The sequence below is a fragment of the Manis javanica genome, chromosome 4 (assembly GCF_040802235.1).
Source record: "Manis javanica isolate MJ-LG chromosome 4, MJ_LKY, whole genome shotgun sequence".
NCBI lineage: Eukaryota > Metazoa > Chordata > Mammalia > Pholidota > Manidae > Manis > Manis javanica.
Window position 1 is genome coordinate 135,820,832 of NC_133159.1, and position 21,024 is coordinate 135,841,855.

Below are 21,024 nucleotides of genomic sequence, written 5' to 3' on the forward strand. Positions count from 1 at the left end.
GTTGTCTATGGGTCTGTTCTTGTGCCAGTACCAAATTGTCTTGATTACTGTGGCTTTGTAGTAGAGCTTGAAGTCGGGGAGCATAAACCCCCCCATTTCATTCTTCCTTTTCAGGATTGCTTTGACTATTGGGGGTCTTTTATGGTTCCATATGAATTTTAGAATGATTTGCTCTAGTTTGTTGAAGAATATTGTTGGTATTTTGATAGGGATTGCATTGAATCTGTAGGTTTCTTTAGGCAGGGTGGACATTTTGACAATATTAATTATTCCTATCCATGAGCATGGGATGTGTTTCCATTTATTGGTATCTTCTTTAAGTTCTCTCATGAGTGTCTTGTAGTTTTCAGAGTAAAGGTCTTTCACTTCCTTGGTTAGGTTTATTCCTAGGTATTTTATTATTTTTGATGCAATAGTGAATGAAATTGTTTTCCTGATGTTTTCTTTCTGCTAGTTCATCATTAGTGTATAGGAATGCCACAGATTTCTGTGTATTAATTTTGTATCCCACAACTTTGCTGAATTCAGATATTAGATCGAGTAGTTTTGGAGTGGATTCTTTAGATAGGCATTAGTTTTACAAGTATTTATTGAATACCCTCTAAATATTAAGCATGATTAAGCACTGAGGGATACAGTGGGGCTAAGACAGATGTAATCCCTGCTCTCATTACATACTAGTGGAGGGAGATAGATAAACCAGGTAAAAAGCAAGGGAGATAGAACCAGGTAAAAAGCAAGGGACTATATGATAAGTGCACTGAAGAGTATAAAATATGGTGATTGATAGGGTGGTCAGGAAAGGCCTTTCTGAGGTCAGATCTGAGCTGACACATAAGTAGCAGGAAGAATCCAGCCATGCTGAGATCTAGACACAGAGCACACCAGGCAGAGGGGACAGTCAGTACAAAGGCGCTAAGACTGGAGAAAGCTTGGTATTTTTGAGGAACAGAAAAATGGCTGTGTGGCTTGAGTGTGGAAGTGGGTGGGAGTAGCTGGAATAGATCTTGCAAAAGAAATAAGAATCAGCCAATGTAGACTGTCAGTCATGGTAAGGAGTTGGCATTTTATTCTAAGTGAGGTAACCACTGTGGGGTTTAAGTTGAGGAATAACATGATTTAATTTTTTTTTTTTAATCCCTCTGTCTGTTTTGAGAATGTATTTTAAAACAGCAAGAGAGGAAGTAGGCAGACCAGTTAGGAGGCTAGTGTGGTCGTGGAGATGAGAGGGTGTAGTGGTTTTGGAATGAGATGGGGTATAGTTCTGAAGGGAAGCAGACAGGACTTGCTTGCTAATGTGGAGGACACGGAAAAGGGAGGAATCAGGTGGCATCATGGCATCTTAAAGAGGAGTGCTTGCAGCTATGAGAGAAGGCTTTCTGGTGGTTAGGGCACGTGTGTGGGAACCAGTGTGTGGAAGGGGAGAGCGAATTCAAATGAGAAATAGTAATTGAAGAGGCAAGGTTTGGAGGAGGAAAAGAATAGTTGGAAGTCTGAAGTATGGCTTTCAAACTTTAATGTGCATACAAATCCCCTGAAGATCTTGTTAAAATGAAGATTGTCGCGCGCCCCGTCCTCGCCGGCAAGAACAGCACGCAACAACAGCAGGATTCTTCTGCAGAAAGCTTTATTCTTCAGCTCTTTGTGAAACAAATGAGTTGGGCAGGACCCAGAGGGGAAGGAGAGGCTTGCTTATATAGTTCTCATGCTCTGACCTGGTTGGTGCGGCTCCATACGCCTTATTAGCATAACAATTTGGTGGGTCTCATTGGTCCTTATGCCAAGGCGCAATTAGCATGTGGTTTAGTGGTGTGGGATGTTTTGTCACTAGGAAGTTTGGGGCCTTCCGGCTGCCCTGCATTGGGCGCTATTTTCTGAGCGCGGCTGCCAACATCTCCCCCTTTTTTGTCTAATAGAAGCTCAAGGCGGAACTTGCCAGCAGAGGCGGAGACAGAGGCCTGACCTCCATCACACTTCCTGATGCCCCTTTTTGGAGAGGGGTTCTGGGCATCTACCCCTATGCAGTCAGGCATGCCTCTCAGAGGGGTCCAAGACCTCTTGCAGTGCTTTGCCTCGCATCCTCTGGCTGGTGTTGGGACCGCTTGGTACAAAGGGTTTGGACCTTTTTTCTCAACCCTCTTGCACCATGAGCTTCTTAGAGAAAGCTGTGATTAAGCAATGAGGTACTCGGGCCTGGTGCAGTGCCACATGGGCTCAGGGTGCAAGAGCTACCTCAAGCTAAAGCCGAGCTTCCTTCTTAAGCATGTTGAGCCACACTTGGGGAGAGGCGCCAACGTCTATCGCCATTAGGGCTTGAGCGAGGATCACCTTGTCCTGCTTATGTTGGTTGCGGAGTCTGCATAACAACCAGAGTAGGAGCATGAGACCTCCAAGCATGAACACGCCCATCCCAGCCATGCCCGCCCACTCCTTGACTATTTTCTCCGAGGCGATCGTCACTCGCTTCTCGGGGCTCTTTCGCTTTTGCCCTAGGCGGGCTTTCTCCCTCACTCTGGGGTTTCTTTACTTTCGTTTTTGTGGCCTTTTTTTTCGGCCGCGAGCTCGCTCTGTCTCCCGTTCCGTTTCTGACATGCTCCTAAAAAGCGCGTCTCTCGGAACTTACCCCTCCGGGTTTTCTTCTGTCCTGCAGTTCTGAATCCTCTCCAGATGTCTGAAGGGTCCTCCCTGTGCCGGTGATGTTCTGGTTCCCGGGTTTCGGCACCACTTGTCGCGCGCCCCGTCCCTGCCGGCAAGAACAGCATGCAACAAAAGCAGGATTCTTCTGCAGAAAGCTTTATTCTTCAGCTCTTTGTGAAACAAATGAGTTGGGCAGGACCCAGAGGGGAAGGAGAGGCTTGCTTATATAGTTCTCATGCTCTGACCTGGTTGGTGCGGCTCCATACGCCTTATTAGCATAACAATTTGGTGGGTCTCATTGGTCCTTATGCCAAGGCGCAATTAGCATGTGGTTTAGTGGTGTGGGATGTTTTGTCACTAGGAAGTTTGGGGCCTTCCGGCTGCCCTGCATTGGGCGCTATTTTCTGAGCGCGGCTGCCAACAGAAGATTAATTCAGTTCTGGGGTGGGGCTGGAGAGTCTGCATTTCTAACTATTTCTTTGATTCAGACACCATGCTAGAAGTAGTCTCAAGCTCATCATTCTACTATTAATTAGTAGCTATCTGTATGAGCACACTTCCTTTAACAGCACAGAACGCCATACATATTTTTATGTCTTTCCTTGCCTGAAAATATATTTAATGCCTCCAGAAAGTATTTCCTCCTCTGCCAGGCACAGTTGGATATTTCTGGGTTTTTTTCTTTTTTGTTTTAAACAGTTCCTTGCCTTTCTTTCATTCCCCACCAGAAAAGCAATAGAGAGCTGTCTTCTCTTCCCTCCCCCTTTCTCTATTATCCATTACCAACATCCATCTTGCAACTAGCTCATTTACCCTCAGAGTTCAGCTGTTTTCTGTGACACCACTTTTGTGTCTTTGATGCCATTCTACAGTATGATCAGTAGGTCATTTTACCTTTTGTAGCTGGGCGGGGGAGGGCAGGGAGGGTGTTCCTGGCCCCCGTGCAAATCCCCCTATGAAACCTGGTGAAACCAAAATAAGTCAAGGGAAAGGGTAGCTTGCAAGAAACCATTTTCATTGCTCACCGCTTGCTCGAATTTGCTAGCTAGGCCCACCCCGACTGCCCCCTCCAGGCGCTGCTCACGTTCTTCCCTCAGGGCGTGCTCTCTACTTCTCCCCCACGCCTTCCTGGAGGAACTCCATTGGCGGGTCCTTGGTGACTGGCAGATGCAAGACCAATTATGTACAAGGAATGGACGTGGGGGAGGAGAGAATAGCTGTTCTCTCTCCACCCCTTGCCCCAAATCGCTGGGAGGCTCAGCAGTGGTGGATACCTATTGATACATAAATGAACTAAGGCTAGGTGGGAGATTCTGGAAATTCTGAAGTTTACCCCATGCCTTTGAACCTAATTTCTTTCCACCAATAGGACTTTAGTTGGAGTACATGATTTCTTAAGGGTACTGTAGCTTTGCATTTTTATGACAATAAAAGTAACATTACTACAGTACTTTAGCTTTTGCTGTAGTCTCTCAACAGCCCAGTACTGTGAATACACATGAAAAGTCTGTGATTCTTTCACTTCTGCAGTAGTTCCAAGCACTGAACTCTTTTAGCTTTATTAATTTTGTTCCATTACAAGTAGCTTGGCTGTTATCTTTAAACATTCTATCCTTTATAATTACTGTTTCTCTCTATTCTGTGTCTGCCTAAAGCTGGCTTTAAACTCTCATCCGCTAAGTATTCGTGATTGACTCAACTATTGCATCCTCTCACTTGATGTCTGTCTCCCAGTTAAGCCATGTGTACTAGAACTGTACGAGAACTGACGCATTCCCATGCCATTTTTCTTTTAATTGGGATCCATGCATTCTTTCCCCATGTTCCATGCCTCTTGTTTTCTGTGTCCTTTCTTCTTTTTTCTGTTCCCTTAGCTAATTCTATTATTTGCCATGTAAGACTTCTGCAAATCATTTAAAATGAACAGGTTTCTCTGGAGAAAATATATTGCGAGATCAATCAGAATGGGCCTTTATTTATTTATTTATTTACTTACGTATTGAGAGGCAAGATCCTTTTTCTTTATAATTTACACTCTGCCTACTTACAGGCAGTGTAATACATAATGATAAAGACCATAAATACAAAATGGATATAAACTGGAAATAGGACGGACTTGGACCTTTCTGACACCAACTGCAGCTTTTCTGGTGGGTTGTTAAGTTGGTAGAGAGGGACTACATATATCCACATTGTAAAATTGGTTTAGATTTTCAATTTAATTAGCCAAGAATATAAAATCTTAGAAGCCAGAAGGCCCCGAGAAGCAGGTACAGATAGAGCATATCTCAACAGACATGACTTCCCCTAAACGTGCAAGGGGAGGATTTCGTGGATCTGAGAACTGAGCTCAGTTTTTGCCCTGCCACTGCCCTTTCATCTTTGGGGCTCATTTCACAAGTTTAGGACAACATTCTCTAATTATCTGTATTTATGGGAATACTTACTAACACTGGATTCCCTTGTTTTTTTGTTTGTTTTGCTTTAATTTGTTAAATTTTCCTGAGTCTGCTCCCTTGGCTCTGTTTTAATAACTTTTTATCAGGTTGGCTCTGATACTAAGCTTGGTCTGAAATCATAGTTACAAGCCATGTGTTCAGTAAATATTTCTTGAACACATATTCCTGGAACTGTTTTAGGCATTGAAGTTCAGCAGTAAGCAAAACAGACAAGAAGCCTGCTTTCCTGTGGTTTACTTTCTAAAGGGCTAATTGTAGCTTTTTAATATGTAAATTATATTCTGAAGAATATGGTTGTAGTCTTAATTTATTCAGTTCTGAATAATGACTGTGTTCCGTGCCCGGTATCTATTTTTTTGTCCTGTATGCCACATGCCTCTTGTGAGAAGAGGTGACACTCCCGAGTTGCCCACAAGAGAGCAGACTTGGACCGCCAGAGCTCCCTGACGTTCTGTACCTTTGAGTACAGGGAATCCTATTTCAGAACGGCAGAATCTCTTATCAAGAAAACACAGTACCAGAGGCCTTGGAGATTATACTTTGAATAATATTTTTAAAAATTAGAGCTTGCTTAGCTATTTTTAGGTAGCTCAGAGCCAAATATTCTCCCAAAGTTACACACTGACTTGAATGTGAATGGCTTTGGATAATTTATAGCCGTGGTAAACATGTAATAAATAAAGCAAAATGTCTGAAATTACCAAATTTACTAAATCTGAGTACATTTTGTAATTTAGTATATTTTGCTAAATTTAGTTTTACTTAAATCCAAGAGAAATGTCACCCTTATTCTTATTCTTGCCTTGTATGTGTCTTTGATAAAAACTCAGTATAAAATGTGTGCATCAAGACATAAATATTTGTCTTGCAAAATGATTCGCTCTAGAATTCATTTAGATAGCAAAAATGCTGATTTCCTCTAATGCGTTTTTGGGGAAAAGGGTATGATTTAACACATTTACTTTAGATAGGGAGTCAAATGTACAATAAATCCTGTGTAAATTATACTGTGAAACTTCACATTTGTATACAGAGTATTTTTGAAAGTAAACAGAGCTCTACTTAGATGTCTTACTCTTTACTGGGCCTGGCCCTAGCCTCTGCCATTTTTTGGCCAGGGCCTGGCTGAGCTAGATAAACCACCCTTGGATGACCAAGAATTGATCAAAATGATTTCACTGATACATAGTCACACACACGTGACACTTGCTAGCTGAAGATACACATCATTTAAGTGTTCCTCATCTAAATGTGTTCTAACTATACTTCCATTGTGATTGTCTTGGCCATAGTTACCAGGGGTAGAATCCTCATGATGATAGATTCCTAAAGTTGCTGTTTTTGGCTGTGGTGCTGAGCAAATATACAATAACTCTCTGGTCCACGTAAATCCCAAACAGAGCTCATTAATCCATGGCTGGAGCAGAAGTCCAGTTTGAACTCCTAAAGTTTGATTACCATCGCTAATGTGATGCCCTGGCTCTTCTTTTCTGTACTAGAAACCAACCTGAGAATGATACATTAAAAGAGAGGTGGTTTAAAGACCAGCTATTCAGGCTCGTAAAACACATGCTAAATCCTAGTGAAGGAAGGTACTGTCTGGAAAGCAGAACGTAATAAAATGAAAGGCAAACGTAACCTCTTCTGTTGGTTAATCTGCTTCTGTTAATGTAATAGGATTGGGCTCTATCTAGCATAACAACATGAATTAAGAGTCCCTTTATCCTTAATTATAAGCCTAATACCATAGGCAGGCCTATTCCTAGTTTTCTAGTTGTGTTTCAGAGAATAAGTTTGAACCCTGGTATCAAGTTCCAGTCTGACGCAAGGCTTTCTGAGAGCTAGAATACATTGGAGATGGTAAAGAGAAATACAAAACGACTCAGTGTTGGATGATAGCATATGGACGCAGGCTGATAATTGGGGGATCCTGGGTGTGTGTGTGTTCCCTCTGGATGAGGAAGCCAGATAGGGACTGGGGTGTCTAATGAATTTCCCTATAAGTCAATCTGGAGAAGTTCCGGCTGCTCAGAACAACTACTCAAGTACAGCCTAAAGGAGTACCAAAAGCTAAGCTTCCTACATCGTTTTTCAGGGTGAAAATGGTGGGGATGTTAAGAAAGCAGGTAGGCATGAATCACCTGGTGATGCTGGAACAGGAGGAAGCAGCAGACATTTCTGAAGAGAGAGGAGGGTAAAGTGAAGGAAGAGGGTGGTTTCTGTCAGGCTGAGGAAATCAGCGTTCTGCAAAGGAGGGGGTCCAAGGACAGGAGACAAAAAAGGGTGTGTTTCATACAGGCTTTATGTTTTTTTGTTTTGCTCTCTAAGCCTTCCCTCTTGCCTGCTTTTCGGGTCCATTTGGGATTTGGCTCAGGTCATCCTCTGAGATGTCTCACCTTCCCTGATTGAGCCTATTGGGACAGAAAGAGCCCATAGAGTTAGTAGGGTCTTATTTGAAAAATAAGATAGCTCCACTGCTTCCAAGAATGAGTGCAGCATGGGTAGGATTAGCTGCCCATATCTTACCATATTTGGTTCATCTCTTCTTGAAATTTAGAAAGACAAAGTTAGGAGGTTTTTTGCCAGCACAGAATTTGCCAATGTATAATTTTCTAATCTATGAAATGAGAAAATAATAATGTAGTTTGGGAGCCATTTTCCTTCTCTTGACTAGAGGAAGAAGAGAGAGAAATATCCTTGACTGTAAATGGAATTGATAGGTGATGATTTGCTATAATCAGCTTGTGAAAGGTATGAATTCATGGTCTGTCAGTCAGACATGAACCAGAGCTGGCATGTTTAACTTAACTACCCAGTTCTGGAAGGCATCAACCTTCTGATTTTTTTCAGTTTTCCTGTGAAATTTATGGTTGAATTTAGCCAGTGATTCATTGTTTCCCAAGTTTGAGAAAAATGAAGAGGTGAAAAAAATAACCTGGAACAACATTGCCTATACACATGGGTGAGGCCTTAACCATCAGAATGTTTTTAAAGAGAGCAGAAGTAAGGAGACAGTAAGGAGAGACACAGACACACCTGAACAGATTACAGGTTCTCTGATGGGACATCAGTTGAGTGAAGTTACAGACAGCCTTTAAAATTTGACCATGCTCATTAGGAAAATTCAACTGAAAACCACGTTGAGATACTGTTACATACCCACCAAAACAGCTGAAATTAGAAGTATAATGCCAGGTATTGGCAAGAAGGCAGAATAACTGGAACTCTCTAACTTTGCCTGGTAAATATGTAAACTCCTTCAATCCCTTTGAAAATGGTTTGGATAAAATATTCTTAGCAGCTTTATTCATAACAACCCCAAACTAGAAGCAACTCAGTAACTGTCACACATCACCAGGAGAGTAGATACATTGAGATGTGGTCACACAGTAGACTACTACACAACAGTAAAGAACTAATTACTGATACCCACAGCACCGTGAGTGACTCTCACAGACATATGTAAACAAAGGAAGCCAGACACGAAAGAGAATATGGTGTATGATTCCATTTATATGAAAAGCAGTCAAAGCTAATCAATGGTTATATGGGTTAAAATGGTGCTTACCTTGGGGGAGGTGTGGATTATTGACTGCAGAGGGGCAGGGAACCTCTGGTGCTCTGGAAATGTTCTATTTATTGATCTGAATTAGGCTTACATTTGTGCATGTACATAAAAAAGGAATGAATACACAATAAATTGTTTATTTAAGATTAGTGCACTTTACATAGTTGCAATGTATGTTACGACTGAGTAAAAAAGGAAGGAAAAGAAATCAGGTCACAGAGTTTATATTTGTTATATATAACAAATAGGGGGTAATAGGAGATAGTAGGGGAGCATTATTGGATCTTCAACAGGGAAGTTGAAGAAGGTGGTGCTTCTAAAATTATCCACCCTGTAGTGAGTGATGTTGAGAATGGAACAGTGTTCAGATCAGCTATTATATCTAGGTCAGATACAGTGCTAGATGGTGGAGGAGATGAAAAATACCCATGACCTGGCCCTTACTCTTAAGAGGTTTATGATCTTTTGGAGGAGATAAGTCATATGAAATACAGAAAATTACAGTGAATGATAAGTGTTTAATTTAGGGTGTTGCGGAAACAGCACTAAAGTCAAATCTGTGTTCAAATCCTAGTTCTGCCTTTTATTGGCTTTGTGGTTTCAGTCAAGCTCTTTATTTCCCTGAATGTTGGTTTATCTGTAATGGAAATACATCTAATGCTTTTGCTCAGGATTAGGAGAGATGATATTCAAAGATTGTAGTATGGCATAGTAGACATTCCGTAATACTCTCCTTTAAATCCTGTACCCATGGGGCAGTGCTTTTTTTTGGGACAGTGTGTGACCTCAGTTCAGATCATGGTCCTTCCACTTACTGGCTAAGTGACCTTAAGTAGCTTACTTAATTTCTTTGAGTCTCTCTTTTGAAAAAAAGAAAAAGGAGGGGAAATTACAGCTTGAGAGAGCATTATGGAATTAGATGAACCTAGATATATAGTATTTAGCACAGAACAGGCACACTTAATAAAAAATCCATTTCTCCTGAATGTCATGGGGTATGCAAAGGGAGGGTCCAGCTAATGCAGGTAATAAGTGATGAATTTGAATCAGGATGGTTTTTGTGGGGTGGAGAAAGAAAAGGCAGATCATGTTATATTTTTTAAAAGATACAGCAAGTTTGATCAAGAAGAGGAAGTACTTTCTGTTCTCTGACTTTATATAGGATTTTTCTATATTTTTGTTTTTGTCTTTCTATTAAGATGAAAATAATATAAAATATATCCTTAGATTGTAATGATGCTAACTTGAAGGTGTTGTGACATTATCAGAGAATGTTAGGATCTCACAACATCTGTGTGGGTAATCAGCCAGAGACATTCACCTGGGAGTATCAAGACAAAGATAAAAATTATCAGAAGATTGGCCCCATAACACCCCTGGAGTTCTACAGGGAACATGTCAAGCCACTCTTCAATGTGGAAGATAAGGTTGGAGACTGGTATCATTAGCCACTGGCTGTTTATTTTTAAATGCCTGTTGACTACAAAGAAGGGTATACGATTCCTGGGTTAACATGCATGGTCATTAAACTAGACCCATTAAACTAAACACCCAAAAAATGGTACCTTACCACTAAAAGTTATTCTTTTTTTTTTGAGAGGGCATCTCATATTGATCAAATGGTTGTTAACAACAATAAAATTCTGTATAGGGGACTCAATGCACAATCATTAATCAACCCCAAGCCTAATTCTCAACAGTCTCCAATCTTCTGAAGCATAACGAACAAGTTCTTACATGGTGAACAAGTTCTTACATGGTGAACAGTGCAAGGGCAGTCATCACAGAAACTTTCAGTTTTGATCACGCATCATGAACTGTAAACAAGTCAGATATGATTATTCGTTTGATTTTTATACTTGATTTATATGTGAATCCCAGATTTCTCCCTTATTATTATTATTATTATTATTTTTAAATAAAATGCTGAAGTGGTAGGTAGATGCAAGATAAAGGTAGAAAACATAATTTAGTGCTGTAAGAGGGCAAATGTAGATGATCAGGTCTGTGTCTATAGACTAAGTATTAATCCAAGCTAGACAAGGGCAACAAAACATCCACGGATGCAGAAGATTTCTCTCAAAACGGGGGGTGAGGTTCTAAGCCTCACCTCTGTTGATCCCCAGTTTCTCACCTGATGGCCCCCCTGCGATTGTGCCTGTCTTAGGTTGTTCCTCCCTTGAGGAATCTTACCCGTCTCTGGCTAACCAGTCATCTTCCGGGGCCATACAGGGAAATGTAAAGTTGGTAAGTGAGAGAGAAGCAATATTCTTTGAAAAGGTTAGCTTTTTACTTCTTTGCAGATTTATGTCCTGTGGCTTCTATGCCCAGCATTTGCCTTGAGGTATCTTTACCAAAAAGTTATTCTTATTTTAATAATAACTTTTAACAGGCATTGTCATCCAAGCTCCAATTGAGAAGTTAATAACTTTTCTATGAGTGGAGACCCCTGGCGCAGTCAGTGGGAAACCTAGGTGCATAAAGGGAAGGAATCCATTAATTTGCAAGACAAATATTAAGCACTAAGTATTAACATTTCAGAATTGTATTGTTTACAGTGTTTAAGAACTTATAAACTGACTGATACCAACTACAGGGCATCAAACCTTCCAATTTTTTTCAGTTTTCCTGTGAAATTTCTGACTTGAATTTAGCCACTGATTTATTGTTTCCCAAGCTTGAGGAAAATGAAGAGGTGAAAAAAATAACACTTCCCCCTAGCCAGTGCTCATCTGACCTCCTTTTTTCTTCCAGATATTCCGAGTGGTGTGCATCTGTGTGGGTAATCCGCCAGAGACATTCACCTGGGAGTATCGAGACAAAGATAAAAATTATCAGAAGATTGGCCCCATAACACCCCTGGAGTTCTACAGGGAACATGTCAAGCCACTCTTCAATGTGGAAGATAAGGTTGGAGACTGGAATCATTAGCCACTGGCTGTTTATTTTTAAATGCCTGTTGACTACAAAGAAGGGTATACGATTCCTGGGTTAACATGCATGGTCATTAAACTAGACTCTAACCAAATTTTTTTCTCCCTTCATCTGAAGTATTTTATGCACCTAATAAAGGTGGTCATACACTGTCTGTCACCTTTCCCTAGTGCCTCTCTTCCAAGACTTTTCTAACTGGAGGTCAGCAGTCAGTTTAATTCCTACATGCTCCCCTCGTTGAGGCTCAGCATCATTCTCATGTGTAAAAACAATAAGCATACTGGGTGTTTCTTACCATGGGCTCAGAGCACCTCTGAGGTGGGCCCTCCTAGGGACTCTCGTGGGAAGGGAGCAGTATCACATCATGGTTTTGCTGTTCTTTCCCAGCCTTCTCCACTTGTCTAGCAAGATGACCAGAGTCCCTGCCTTCATTGGCATATTGACCCTCTTAGAAGCAAAAGGCTTTGTTTTCAGATTGGAATCTCAGTTCAGTTGTGGTATTGCCAGGTGTTGTAACCATCTTGTGACTTGAGAGCAGGGGTCTTGTAGTGATGGGACCTGCATCTTGCCTTGCGTTGATCTCAGTGCATGCAATTCTTCAGAATTAGTTTGGGGGCAGTTCTTGCCAGCAGGAAAAAAATAGGAAGATGCAGTTCCCAAATGTACCCCTTACACTAATGAGAATATTGAAGAACCTCTCTCACTTTGCCACCTTTTTGTTGTCGTTATTTAACAGTGTGTTTGTAATGTTTATTCTTGTAGGCAGAGGTGATGGGCTTCATGCAAACATATGAGCTTGAAGGAGAGTGTGTCTTGCTTGACATTTCTGGTTTTATGTTCTAATCAACATGTGCTTGATCTCAATAGATTTGTTTAGTGAATGACCCTCGGCCCCAGCACAAGTACAACAAACTTTACACAGTGGAGTACTTAGGCAATATGGTTGGAGGCAGAAAAACTCTGTATAACAACCAGCCCATTGACTTCTTAAAAAAGATGGTTGCTGCCTCCATCAAAGATGGAGAGGTTGGTATTGTTTCTATGTCTTCCACATTGGGGTTAAAAATTTCTCTTCCGCTTCTTTGGTTTAACAGGACAATAGGATTTATATTGACTTATTTTTTCCTCTTTTCTCTATTTCTAGGCTGTGTGGTTTGGGTCTGATGTTGGAAAATACTTCAGTGACAAGCTGGGCCTCAGTGACATGAATCTGTGAGTGTGAGAAATTCAAAATAGTCATTTGTGGATTGTTGCTATTGGTATGCCCTCTTATTAGGAGGTGAGGTGGCTGAGGTCCACCCAAGATTGAGGTTAGCCTAGAGTGGGTCTCTTCCTTTGTGTCTTATAGAGAGGACTCAGAGTAGAAACTCCACATACTCATCCTGCTGTATCCTGGGAAGTCAAAATCATACTCCATATCTGAATTGAAATTGTTGGGTGCTCCTAAAAAACCATCCTATATGAGGAAGGCACTGTAAAAAAATGATTGATTACTGTGAAATCTGCTCAGTGCATTTGGGAATGTAGGAAAAGGCTTTCCAGACCTCTTGTATGCTATTTGAGCTTTCTTAATTACTTCTCTTACTTAGATGCCTTATATATTTTGATTTTATGACAACTAGGACTAATTTGCATGCACACTTTAAAACGTTGCTCCTGGTTGTTTATGACAGTGAAGTTTAATTTGTGAACTAAATCATACAGAATTCCTTGACTGTTAAAAAATGCTACTTTAAGGTTACTTATAAGTAATTGTTACTTATAGGAAGTTGAGTAAATAATTTGACAGTTAAAAAGAAGAGAAAATAAATCCACTAAGAGAATCTGTGATTTTTTTTAACTTCAAAAATATTCTCCAATATTTTTGACATTATTTATTTAAATTTCACAGTCAGCAATGGTCTAAGTGGATTCAGAAACTAGGTGGTTCTACTAGCAAAAAAGATCATTTTTTAAAGAAGTTATTTCACACACTTTTTAAAAAATGACAATGCGAGCTTATCTTTCCACTTTTTGATATGAAGAATTTGTTTAATCACTTCATATTTTCCTGAGTATTTTAGTGACACACAGAGAATGGAATCCCATTGAGAGACTAAATTCTACATGTGCCATATTCTCTGAAGAGCTACAGCCCATATTTATTTGAAGTTATTGAGGCCCTTCAGTTTCTTCTGTGTTCCTTTTACAACCAGACACCAGTTTTCCCCTTGGTTTTACTTTCTTTATTCTGTACTGTCATTCTCTTTACAGCTATGACCATGAGTTAGTGTTTGGTGTCTCCTTGAAGAACATGAATAAAGCTGAGAGGTTGACTTTTGGTGAGTCACTTATGACCCACGCCATGACCTTCACTGCTGTCTCAGAGAAGGTATGACCCTCAGCATGCCTGCTGCAGTGTGTGTACAGATGGACCTCCATTCTCCTGCAGACTGTTTGTCCAGCAGAACTCCATTCATAGTATATATGATTTCTGTTAAAAGTTAGCTTCCAACCAAGACATTATAACCTCATCACTTGGGGTTTGGCTGCATGTTGAGAGGTAATAAAAATAGGAGCTTTCCCTGAGAGGCAAAATTTGGATCAGCAGGGAGTAAGGAAGTAACTGCTTTTCTGTAATTTTGGAAGTTTTTGGTATGAAGAGAGGTCAGCAAGGGAACTTGGGAGAAGATCACTTCTGTTTAATAAGGAATTAAAATGCGCCCTGAACATGTTCCTATCATGATGACGTATGTTCAGACTTACCTTCCTTTCATTTGTCATTCAGATTCTTCTGCAGTAAAATGTCAGTAACAGTAATTTATGGACTCCATGCCCATTACTGGATTTATGCAGAGCTTCAGGAAATTGGATGTAAAGTATTTTGAATTTCCTATGAAATACTCTGAATAGTAATATCACTATTTCTAGGACACAGTGTTGGAAACAACAACTGAAATTTTATTTTTCACAAATAAGCCTCCCTATTTCTAGGCATAGAATGGATATTTTATTCCTTTCTCAGGGATTATAAGGAAGAAAAGACTTTAAGCTACTTTAATCCTTCACCACCACAAGCAAAAATGTTCTCAGATACTTAGAATGAAATACTAAATTGTTCATTTTTATGTTCAGACCTGCTATATTGTAAAATTCAGTAAATTTCTAACTAAAGCTCCTAAAAGTTAAACTTTTAAACTATTTAGAGGACTGTTAAAAACAAAAAAACAACCCAAAAATATGTCATTTCCGAGAGAGGTTCAGCTTTTTATCATTTTCTTTCTCTGTTATAGAGTATTTCTATTTTCAGAAATAAAAATCCTACATGCCATGTCATTTTCTCTGGAGCTTCCATTGTTTGATTGGCATGGTTTATTAACATGCCATTTTTTTCTTTAGGGAAATAGAGCTGCCTTACATGCTAATAGTTAAAGCAGAGTTTATAGTATTAAACTGGTATTTTATATTGAAATTTTTGTCTTCTCTCCAGTTTCAGGTTTTGGCCATGAAAACTTGTTTATACTGCATTTGAATGATAATATAAAGTTAAATGCTAGTAGTTGTATTCTGGGATATTCTTTCTTTTTTACTTATTTCTTGGAATCCCAGTAGGGGAGGTTCAGCTATTAATCTGTATTTACAGATGACACAGAGAACCGCTTGATCTAGGTTGTGCAGGAATTCATTGGCAAGGGAAAGAAGAAACATTTTCAGACTTACTATAATAAAAGACCTTAGGTGATACAGATTCCAACAGTTACATTTAAAAAGAAAGTAAATATGGACTGCAATGGGGGGAGTAGAAAACCAAAACAGACATTTAATAGGCTAGCCCCAGAATATATAGTTTAATGATGTGATTTTGAAGGTACCTAGAAATAAGATTAAGGAGTAGTATAGATAAGGGTGTTTGAAACTTGTGGGTTTGATTGTTGGATGTTTCTGAGACTGAACATTACTGAATTCCAAAAAAACTGCCAAGAGTAGAGTCAAGTGTGGATGAGACTAATGCAGTGGGAGTGACAGATGAAATCAGTAGGAAATAATACAGGAGCCAACTCTCTTCTCATGCTACAAAGATTTAAGTCATTTTGACAGCAGTAAATGCTCTGGGTAAATATGAAAGAGAAAAGTCTTTTCCCAAATGGAGCCTTCCTCTTGTCCCTCTTTGTGGGACAATAAATGAAGGTTATCATGATGAATATCATAGTCCCTTTAAGAAGATTAAAATTGAACTCATTTTATTAATGAAGATAGAAGAGGGAGAACAGTAGAACTGCCTGGGTTTTGTTTCATGAAAATAGTCTTTTTACTTTTGCTTTGCCATTCAATCTCTCCTCTATTAAATTCAGTGTGTGAGTAACTGAATCAGTAAAAGCACACATTTGGAGAGTATCATCACTCGGTTCCTCTAAGCAGAAAATTAGGCAGTATGATGAGAAAGTATTTGTCTTCCCTTTTAAGCCCTGACCAGGTCTTAGAATCATTTCCAGAACAAATCGGTGGGTTGCCTTTGCAAAGAATGCTGATTGACTAAACAAGCCAGAGAATCTCTGGCCTCAGGTGGTGTTCACTGCTTTTAAAATTTAATATTTTGGGTTTTTTAGCCAACTAGAATTTTAGTATGCTTATTTTCTGTGTAGAATAGAATATGAAGGAGAAAATAGTATTTATTGCTTTGTTAGGTGTATTACATTTTTACCCCAAGAGGTTCAAATTAGAGTATCCCTTTAGTTATAGAAAATACATGGCCCTGATCTTATATGTCATAACCACACAGAGAAGGCTGGTTCTTCTGAGAGGCTGAATGCTAAAATTACATGACACCTCAGATCTAGTTTCAGACTATACTCTGTTACCCACTCTTTTTCAGGATGATCAGGATGGTGCATTTGTGAAATGGAGAGTGGAGAATTCCTGGGGTGAAGACCATTGCCACAAAGGTGAGCTTGATCTGGTAATTACTAACTCAGGGTGATTGGAGTCTGCTCTATTCTTCCTCCTAGAAGATAATGGATAGAAAGTTGCCTTAGTGGAGCATTTTTTCAGTGATTGGTCCCAATAGCTGGACTATTCTAGAGAAAAATCTGAGTATCTAGTTTGCCCACAAGATCCCCATGACCAGCATGGCATGCCTGAACCCCCAAGTTGACTCTGAGAGCAATGTGTGCTGGCATTCATTTCAAACCATGCTACCCTACTAGACCTCTTTGACCAGAACCACTTGGCCAGTGAGAAGGTTTGTCAGGACACTTGCTGTATAGCATTTGGTGCATTTTAATCTATTGTACCAAGTCTCTAGAAAATCAGAGCCTTCTAGTGTGAAAATGGGATTAACAAGAAACTTTTGGCATTTATTGGACAGAAGTTACGAAGTCTAAAGAGGAAAAGAATGCTTTGGTCACCATTTAAAACTCTGACAAATCAACTGAGGCAGAAGTCATAAGTAAGTTATAGTAATTAGGCTCAAAAATAACATACATAATATATGAGTTGTAAAAAAGTAAAGATATAGATAAGCAAAAAGAAGAAAATAAAAAGCTCTAATAAACTTACCACCGAGAGATCACCTTTGATTAATAGCTTAGGGTATATTCTTGCAAATTTTGAGACCATATTTTTAAAGACTGTTTTTCATAATAGATAAAAGCCTTTTAAGGAGCTTCTATGTTTCAGTTTTTAGCATTTCAAACCCAAAGTGGCAGCTGTCATAGAGTAATATGTATGTGAGCGTGTATATGCATGCATACTATATGCTGGTTGCATTTTGTAGCAGTGCTTTCCCAGAGTCTGTATTCCTTACTTTTAGCCAATGGATTCTGGCTAGGAAAACACATTAACCACAGCTTACTAAACTAATTAGAAGACTGGGAGGAAATAGGTAGGGAGGCCAGTGAGACACCCATACACTTGGGATCAGACTTCATCATATAGCTCACCAGAGCACAAGTCAACCAGAAATTTTCTTTAAAAAGAAAAAAGAAAGAAAATAGCGCAGCAACTCTGCCTGTTTTCTCCCTTTATGTTTAGAACAGTGATTTTCCAACTGTGTTCCTCAGAGCCTCAGATTTCCAAGGGTAAGAGGTGGAGGAAGGGTGAGGTTTGGAAGTGAGCAGATAGGGCTTCAGCTATTTATATTTGAAAATTACTCTCTTAAAAGAGCCTGTTAATCTGAGTTTTGAACTCAACAGGACCTGAGTGTGCTGCAGTTGAGCAGCATAGGCTGGTATACGATGAAAGCCATTTAATCTGTGGTTCCAACTCTTACCATTTCCCCAAGAAATGGTCATTGATGGATTTTGGCTAACTATCCCTGGGATCTGCTGTTAAATGCAGCAGCTCACTGTTACATGTAAATGAATACAAGCACTATTAGTGCCTTATGTCTGTTCATTGTCAAATAGTTGCTCACCCCATTCTGTGGTCCCTGTTACTGTTCTGTGATTACAGGGTGCTTGTTAAATTAACAATTATGAGTTAAAGTGCAACCTATTTTAAATTGATGATTTGTAAAATAAGTTTCATCTTAAGGCAAAATACACATTGGGATCAGGTAGGAAGGGATATAAACCTTAAAGCCAGTAGAAAATAAATAACTCACAGTTCAGTTTTATTTGTGTATTGGTGGTAATTAAGAAATGGATACAAGGGAATAAATAGCTTGTCTTGACTTGGAAGGAGTTGATATTTGTAACATTTCAAAACATAAGATACTGCTTCAGGTGAACTTCTGTAGCTTGTGTTTCATTTTTGGTCTAATTTGGTCTTGTAATTGGATTTATCATAAAGGTTAGTGTCTAGGAAAAGGACTAAAGTTACACTTTGTTTAGATGAACCTGGATCCATTTGTTGGCTTACTTCTGTGGTATTTTCTATCTAACATTCTCTGAGTTTGTAGATAGTAGTAGTAGTGTATTTTGTGCCTGTTTCAGCCTGTCAATGATCAGTTTTCTACTGGACCAGCCCTTGTGGTTCTTACAATTACAAGATACCTTTCAGCAGTAACCATCAGGAAACTTTGAAGAAGTAAAGTTTTATTACATACAGGACCTGGATATTACACCACACACCTTAGGCCCCACAGTGAAGTCCTGGGGGTAAGGGGGGAGGCTAGAGGGGGATGGAGAGAAGGAGTGAGCAGGCACTGCAGGCCTGGCCTTTTGCATTTGTATAGGGGCTAGGGTTTCTCAGGCTTACTTTTTATTGGTAGATTTAAAATGTAAGAGTGGGAATTTAAAGCTTGGGAAGAGAAAAAATTGACCAAATGGTCAGTTACAGAAATCAACCAGGATCTCTAAAACAAAGGAGTGCAGTGGGAGGAGGTGGCCTGGCTCTGTCTCCTCCCTTGGCTGGCTTTGTGTTTATTCTAGATAGCCATCTTCCAAGGGTAGGCCTCTTTGAAGTAGATGCCCCTCAGTCAAACAAGTCAGGCACTTGAAAAAGAAAAACAGCTATCATGCTTTATACTACATAGTGATGTCCATTTAAGAGAGGATGAGCATTGGAAAAGTCAGGCATATACTGTGTTTTGTGGTGTGTTACTGTCTTTATTACTTTGAACCTAAATACCTCCTCTTAAAGAGAATTTTGGGCCGTTGCTTTTTTTTCCCATTCAACTGTACCTCATTACTCATACTCAATAAAAGTTTTGTTTCTGCTGTTACTCATTCCATGATTATGTTGAGAGAGCTATGATTTGCCCTTAATCCTTCCTAGTGAAATCCGCAGCTATCTAGTTAATATTAGAGTAACTTTTTTGTTGTTCTTGAATAACTGAAATTTCAGAGATTATACAGAGCAAAGCATTTCTGTAGAGAGCCAAATGATAAGAAATCGTACTGAGTGGGGGTAGGGAATAGTTCATTCAAAGCCAAAATAAATTATTCTCATGTATTTCTTGGTAATGTTCTTTGTGACTTAACAGGAAGGAAGGAAAGAAAACATGATCTAATTTAGTTGGCACACTTGGCCTGACCTTAGAGAGTCCCTAGTATGTTGTCATGCTGGTGGTGTGTGTTTACCCCTGCAGTGCCCCCCAGTCTGTTACCCGGTGGGCACGGGCTGGCATGTCTGAGGCATAACCTTTGTGCTCCCTCACAGCCTTAAATGGTCCTGCTGGGATTTTGTTTCTGTAGATAACATTGTTAACAGTTTGTTACCATTTTCTTTAGGATTTCTGCCTGTTACGATTGATGGCTTCTGAAAAAGCAGTGTTGATAATACAAGCCCGGGTGAACAGAGCAGAGATACTTGGGCAGGATGCCCTTAACCCTCTGCCCGCTCCTGGCTTCAGCCTCCCCATTGTCAGGTTCATGGCCCTTCCTGCCTGGAGACTACTAAGTAAATCAAAGAACCTATTTCCTAAAATTGACAAAGGTTCCTTTCTGACCACAAGAGAATAAAAAGAGAAATTAATTCTGGTCTTACTGGGCCCATTGTATTACTTAATGTTGGTGAATCCTAGTATTCTTCATCAGCTGGACTGAAAATTGGATGCATACCTAACATCATACAGCCAACATGGCTTTCTTTTCTCCCCTGTTGCTTGAAATATGTTACTGTGTGTTTTCTACCTTGTTTAGGGATCATATCAGAAGTGAATTTCACAGTTGAATGAGATAACAGACCTTGGGACTTGTTACACTGTCTTTGATTTTGGAAAGTTGATAGGCTTGTTAGAGTAAAATAGTTCGTAAATATTTAAGAATTTAAAATAGAGAAAATAACCTGGAGTGCTTCTCACTCTTAGTCAGATTTATCTGAAAGAGCATGACCTTTAAGCCAGAAGTGACCTGCAGATCATCTAGCTAATAAATAGAGCCAGAATTAAATTAACTCAGACAATATGATCCTAGGGCCTATTTTCTTAACCACTTAACTGTGCTTCCTTTCAGCTTCTCTGTTCTCATAGCATCTGGTCCAGTCATGGAAATAGCAGATCAATTCAGGATCTTTGGTGACCAGAAACTAATGGCTGAGGGGACATAAAACTGTATAAAGGATCTGGAGTCGTCACGTAAAGATCTGATGTCAGGAGAAAGGGCTCTTAGAGTAAGCATGATTTATGGTTGGGAATCTGCATAAGGCAGGAGGGATGGGACATCTTGGGAGGGTTTGTGTCCAAATTTAGCATATTGTGAGTTGGACAAGTGAAAAGCTGTTTGTAACTACCCAAAATTTCCCAGAATTATTTTGTTCATGCTGCATTTTATAACATGGTTTTTGTTTTATTCTTAACTCTCAATCATGGACAATTTCAAGCATATATAAAGTAAACAGAGTAGTATTAAGGAGCCTCCTGTGTGCCCCTCACCCAGCTTCAGTAGTTACTAACATTCTGCCATGCAGATAGCAATGTGTTTTTGTCAATAAATTAAATTCTTGAATGATCTCCCTAAGGAGCCAGTCTGTTATGGAACTGAACTTTACTTCTTTATGATTGGTTCA

General features: G+C 39.6%; 1 protein-coding gene across 1 annotated transcript in view; it reads left to right on the forward strand.

The window, feature by feature from the left end:
• Positions 1–21,024, forward strand: part of BLMH (bleomycin hydrolase) — a 43,378-nt gene that overhangs the window by 11,843 nt on the left and 10,511 nt on the right. Inside the window, exons 7-11 of the mRNA XM_037022783.2 lie at positions 11,419–11,574; positions 12,466–12,624; positions 12,743–12,810; positions 13,852–13,969; positions 16,451–16,520. Coding sequence (XP_036878678.2) covers positions 11,419–11,574; positions 12,466–12,624; positions 12,743–12,810; positions 13,852–13,969; positions 16,451–16,520 — 571 coding nt within the window. The remainder of the gene's footprint in view (positions 1–11,418; positions 11,575–12,465; positions 12,625–12,742; positions 12,811–13,851; positions 13,970–16,450; positions 16,521–21,024) is intronic.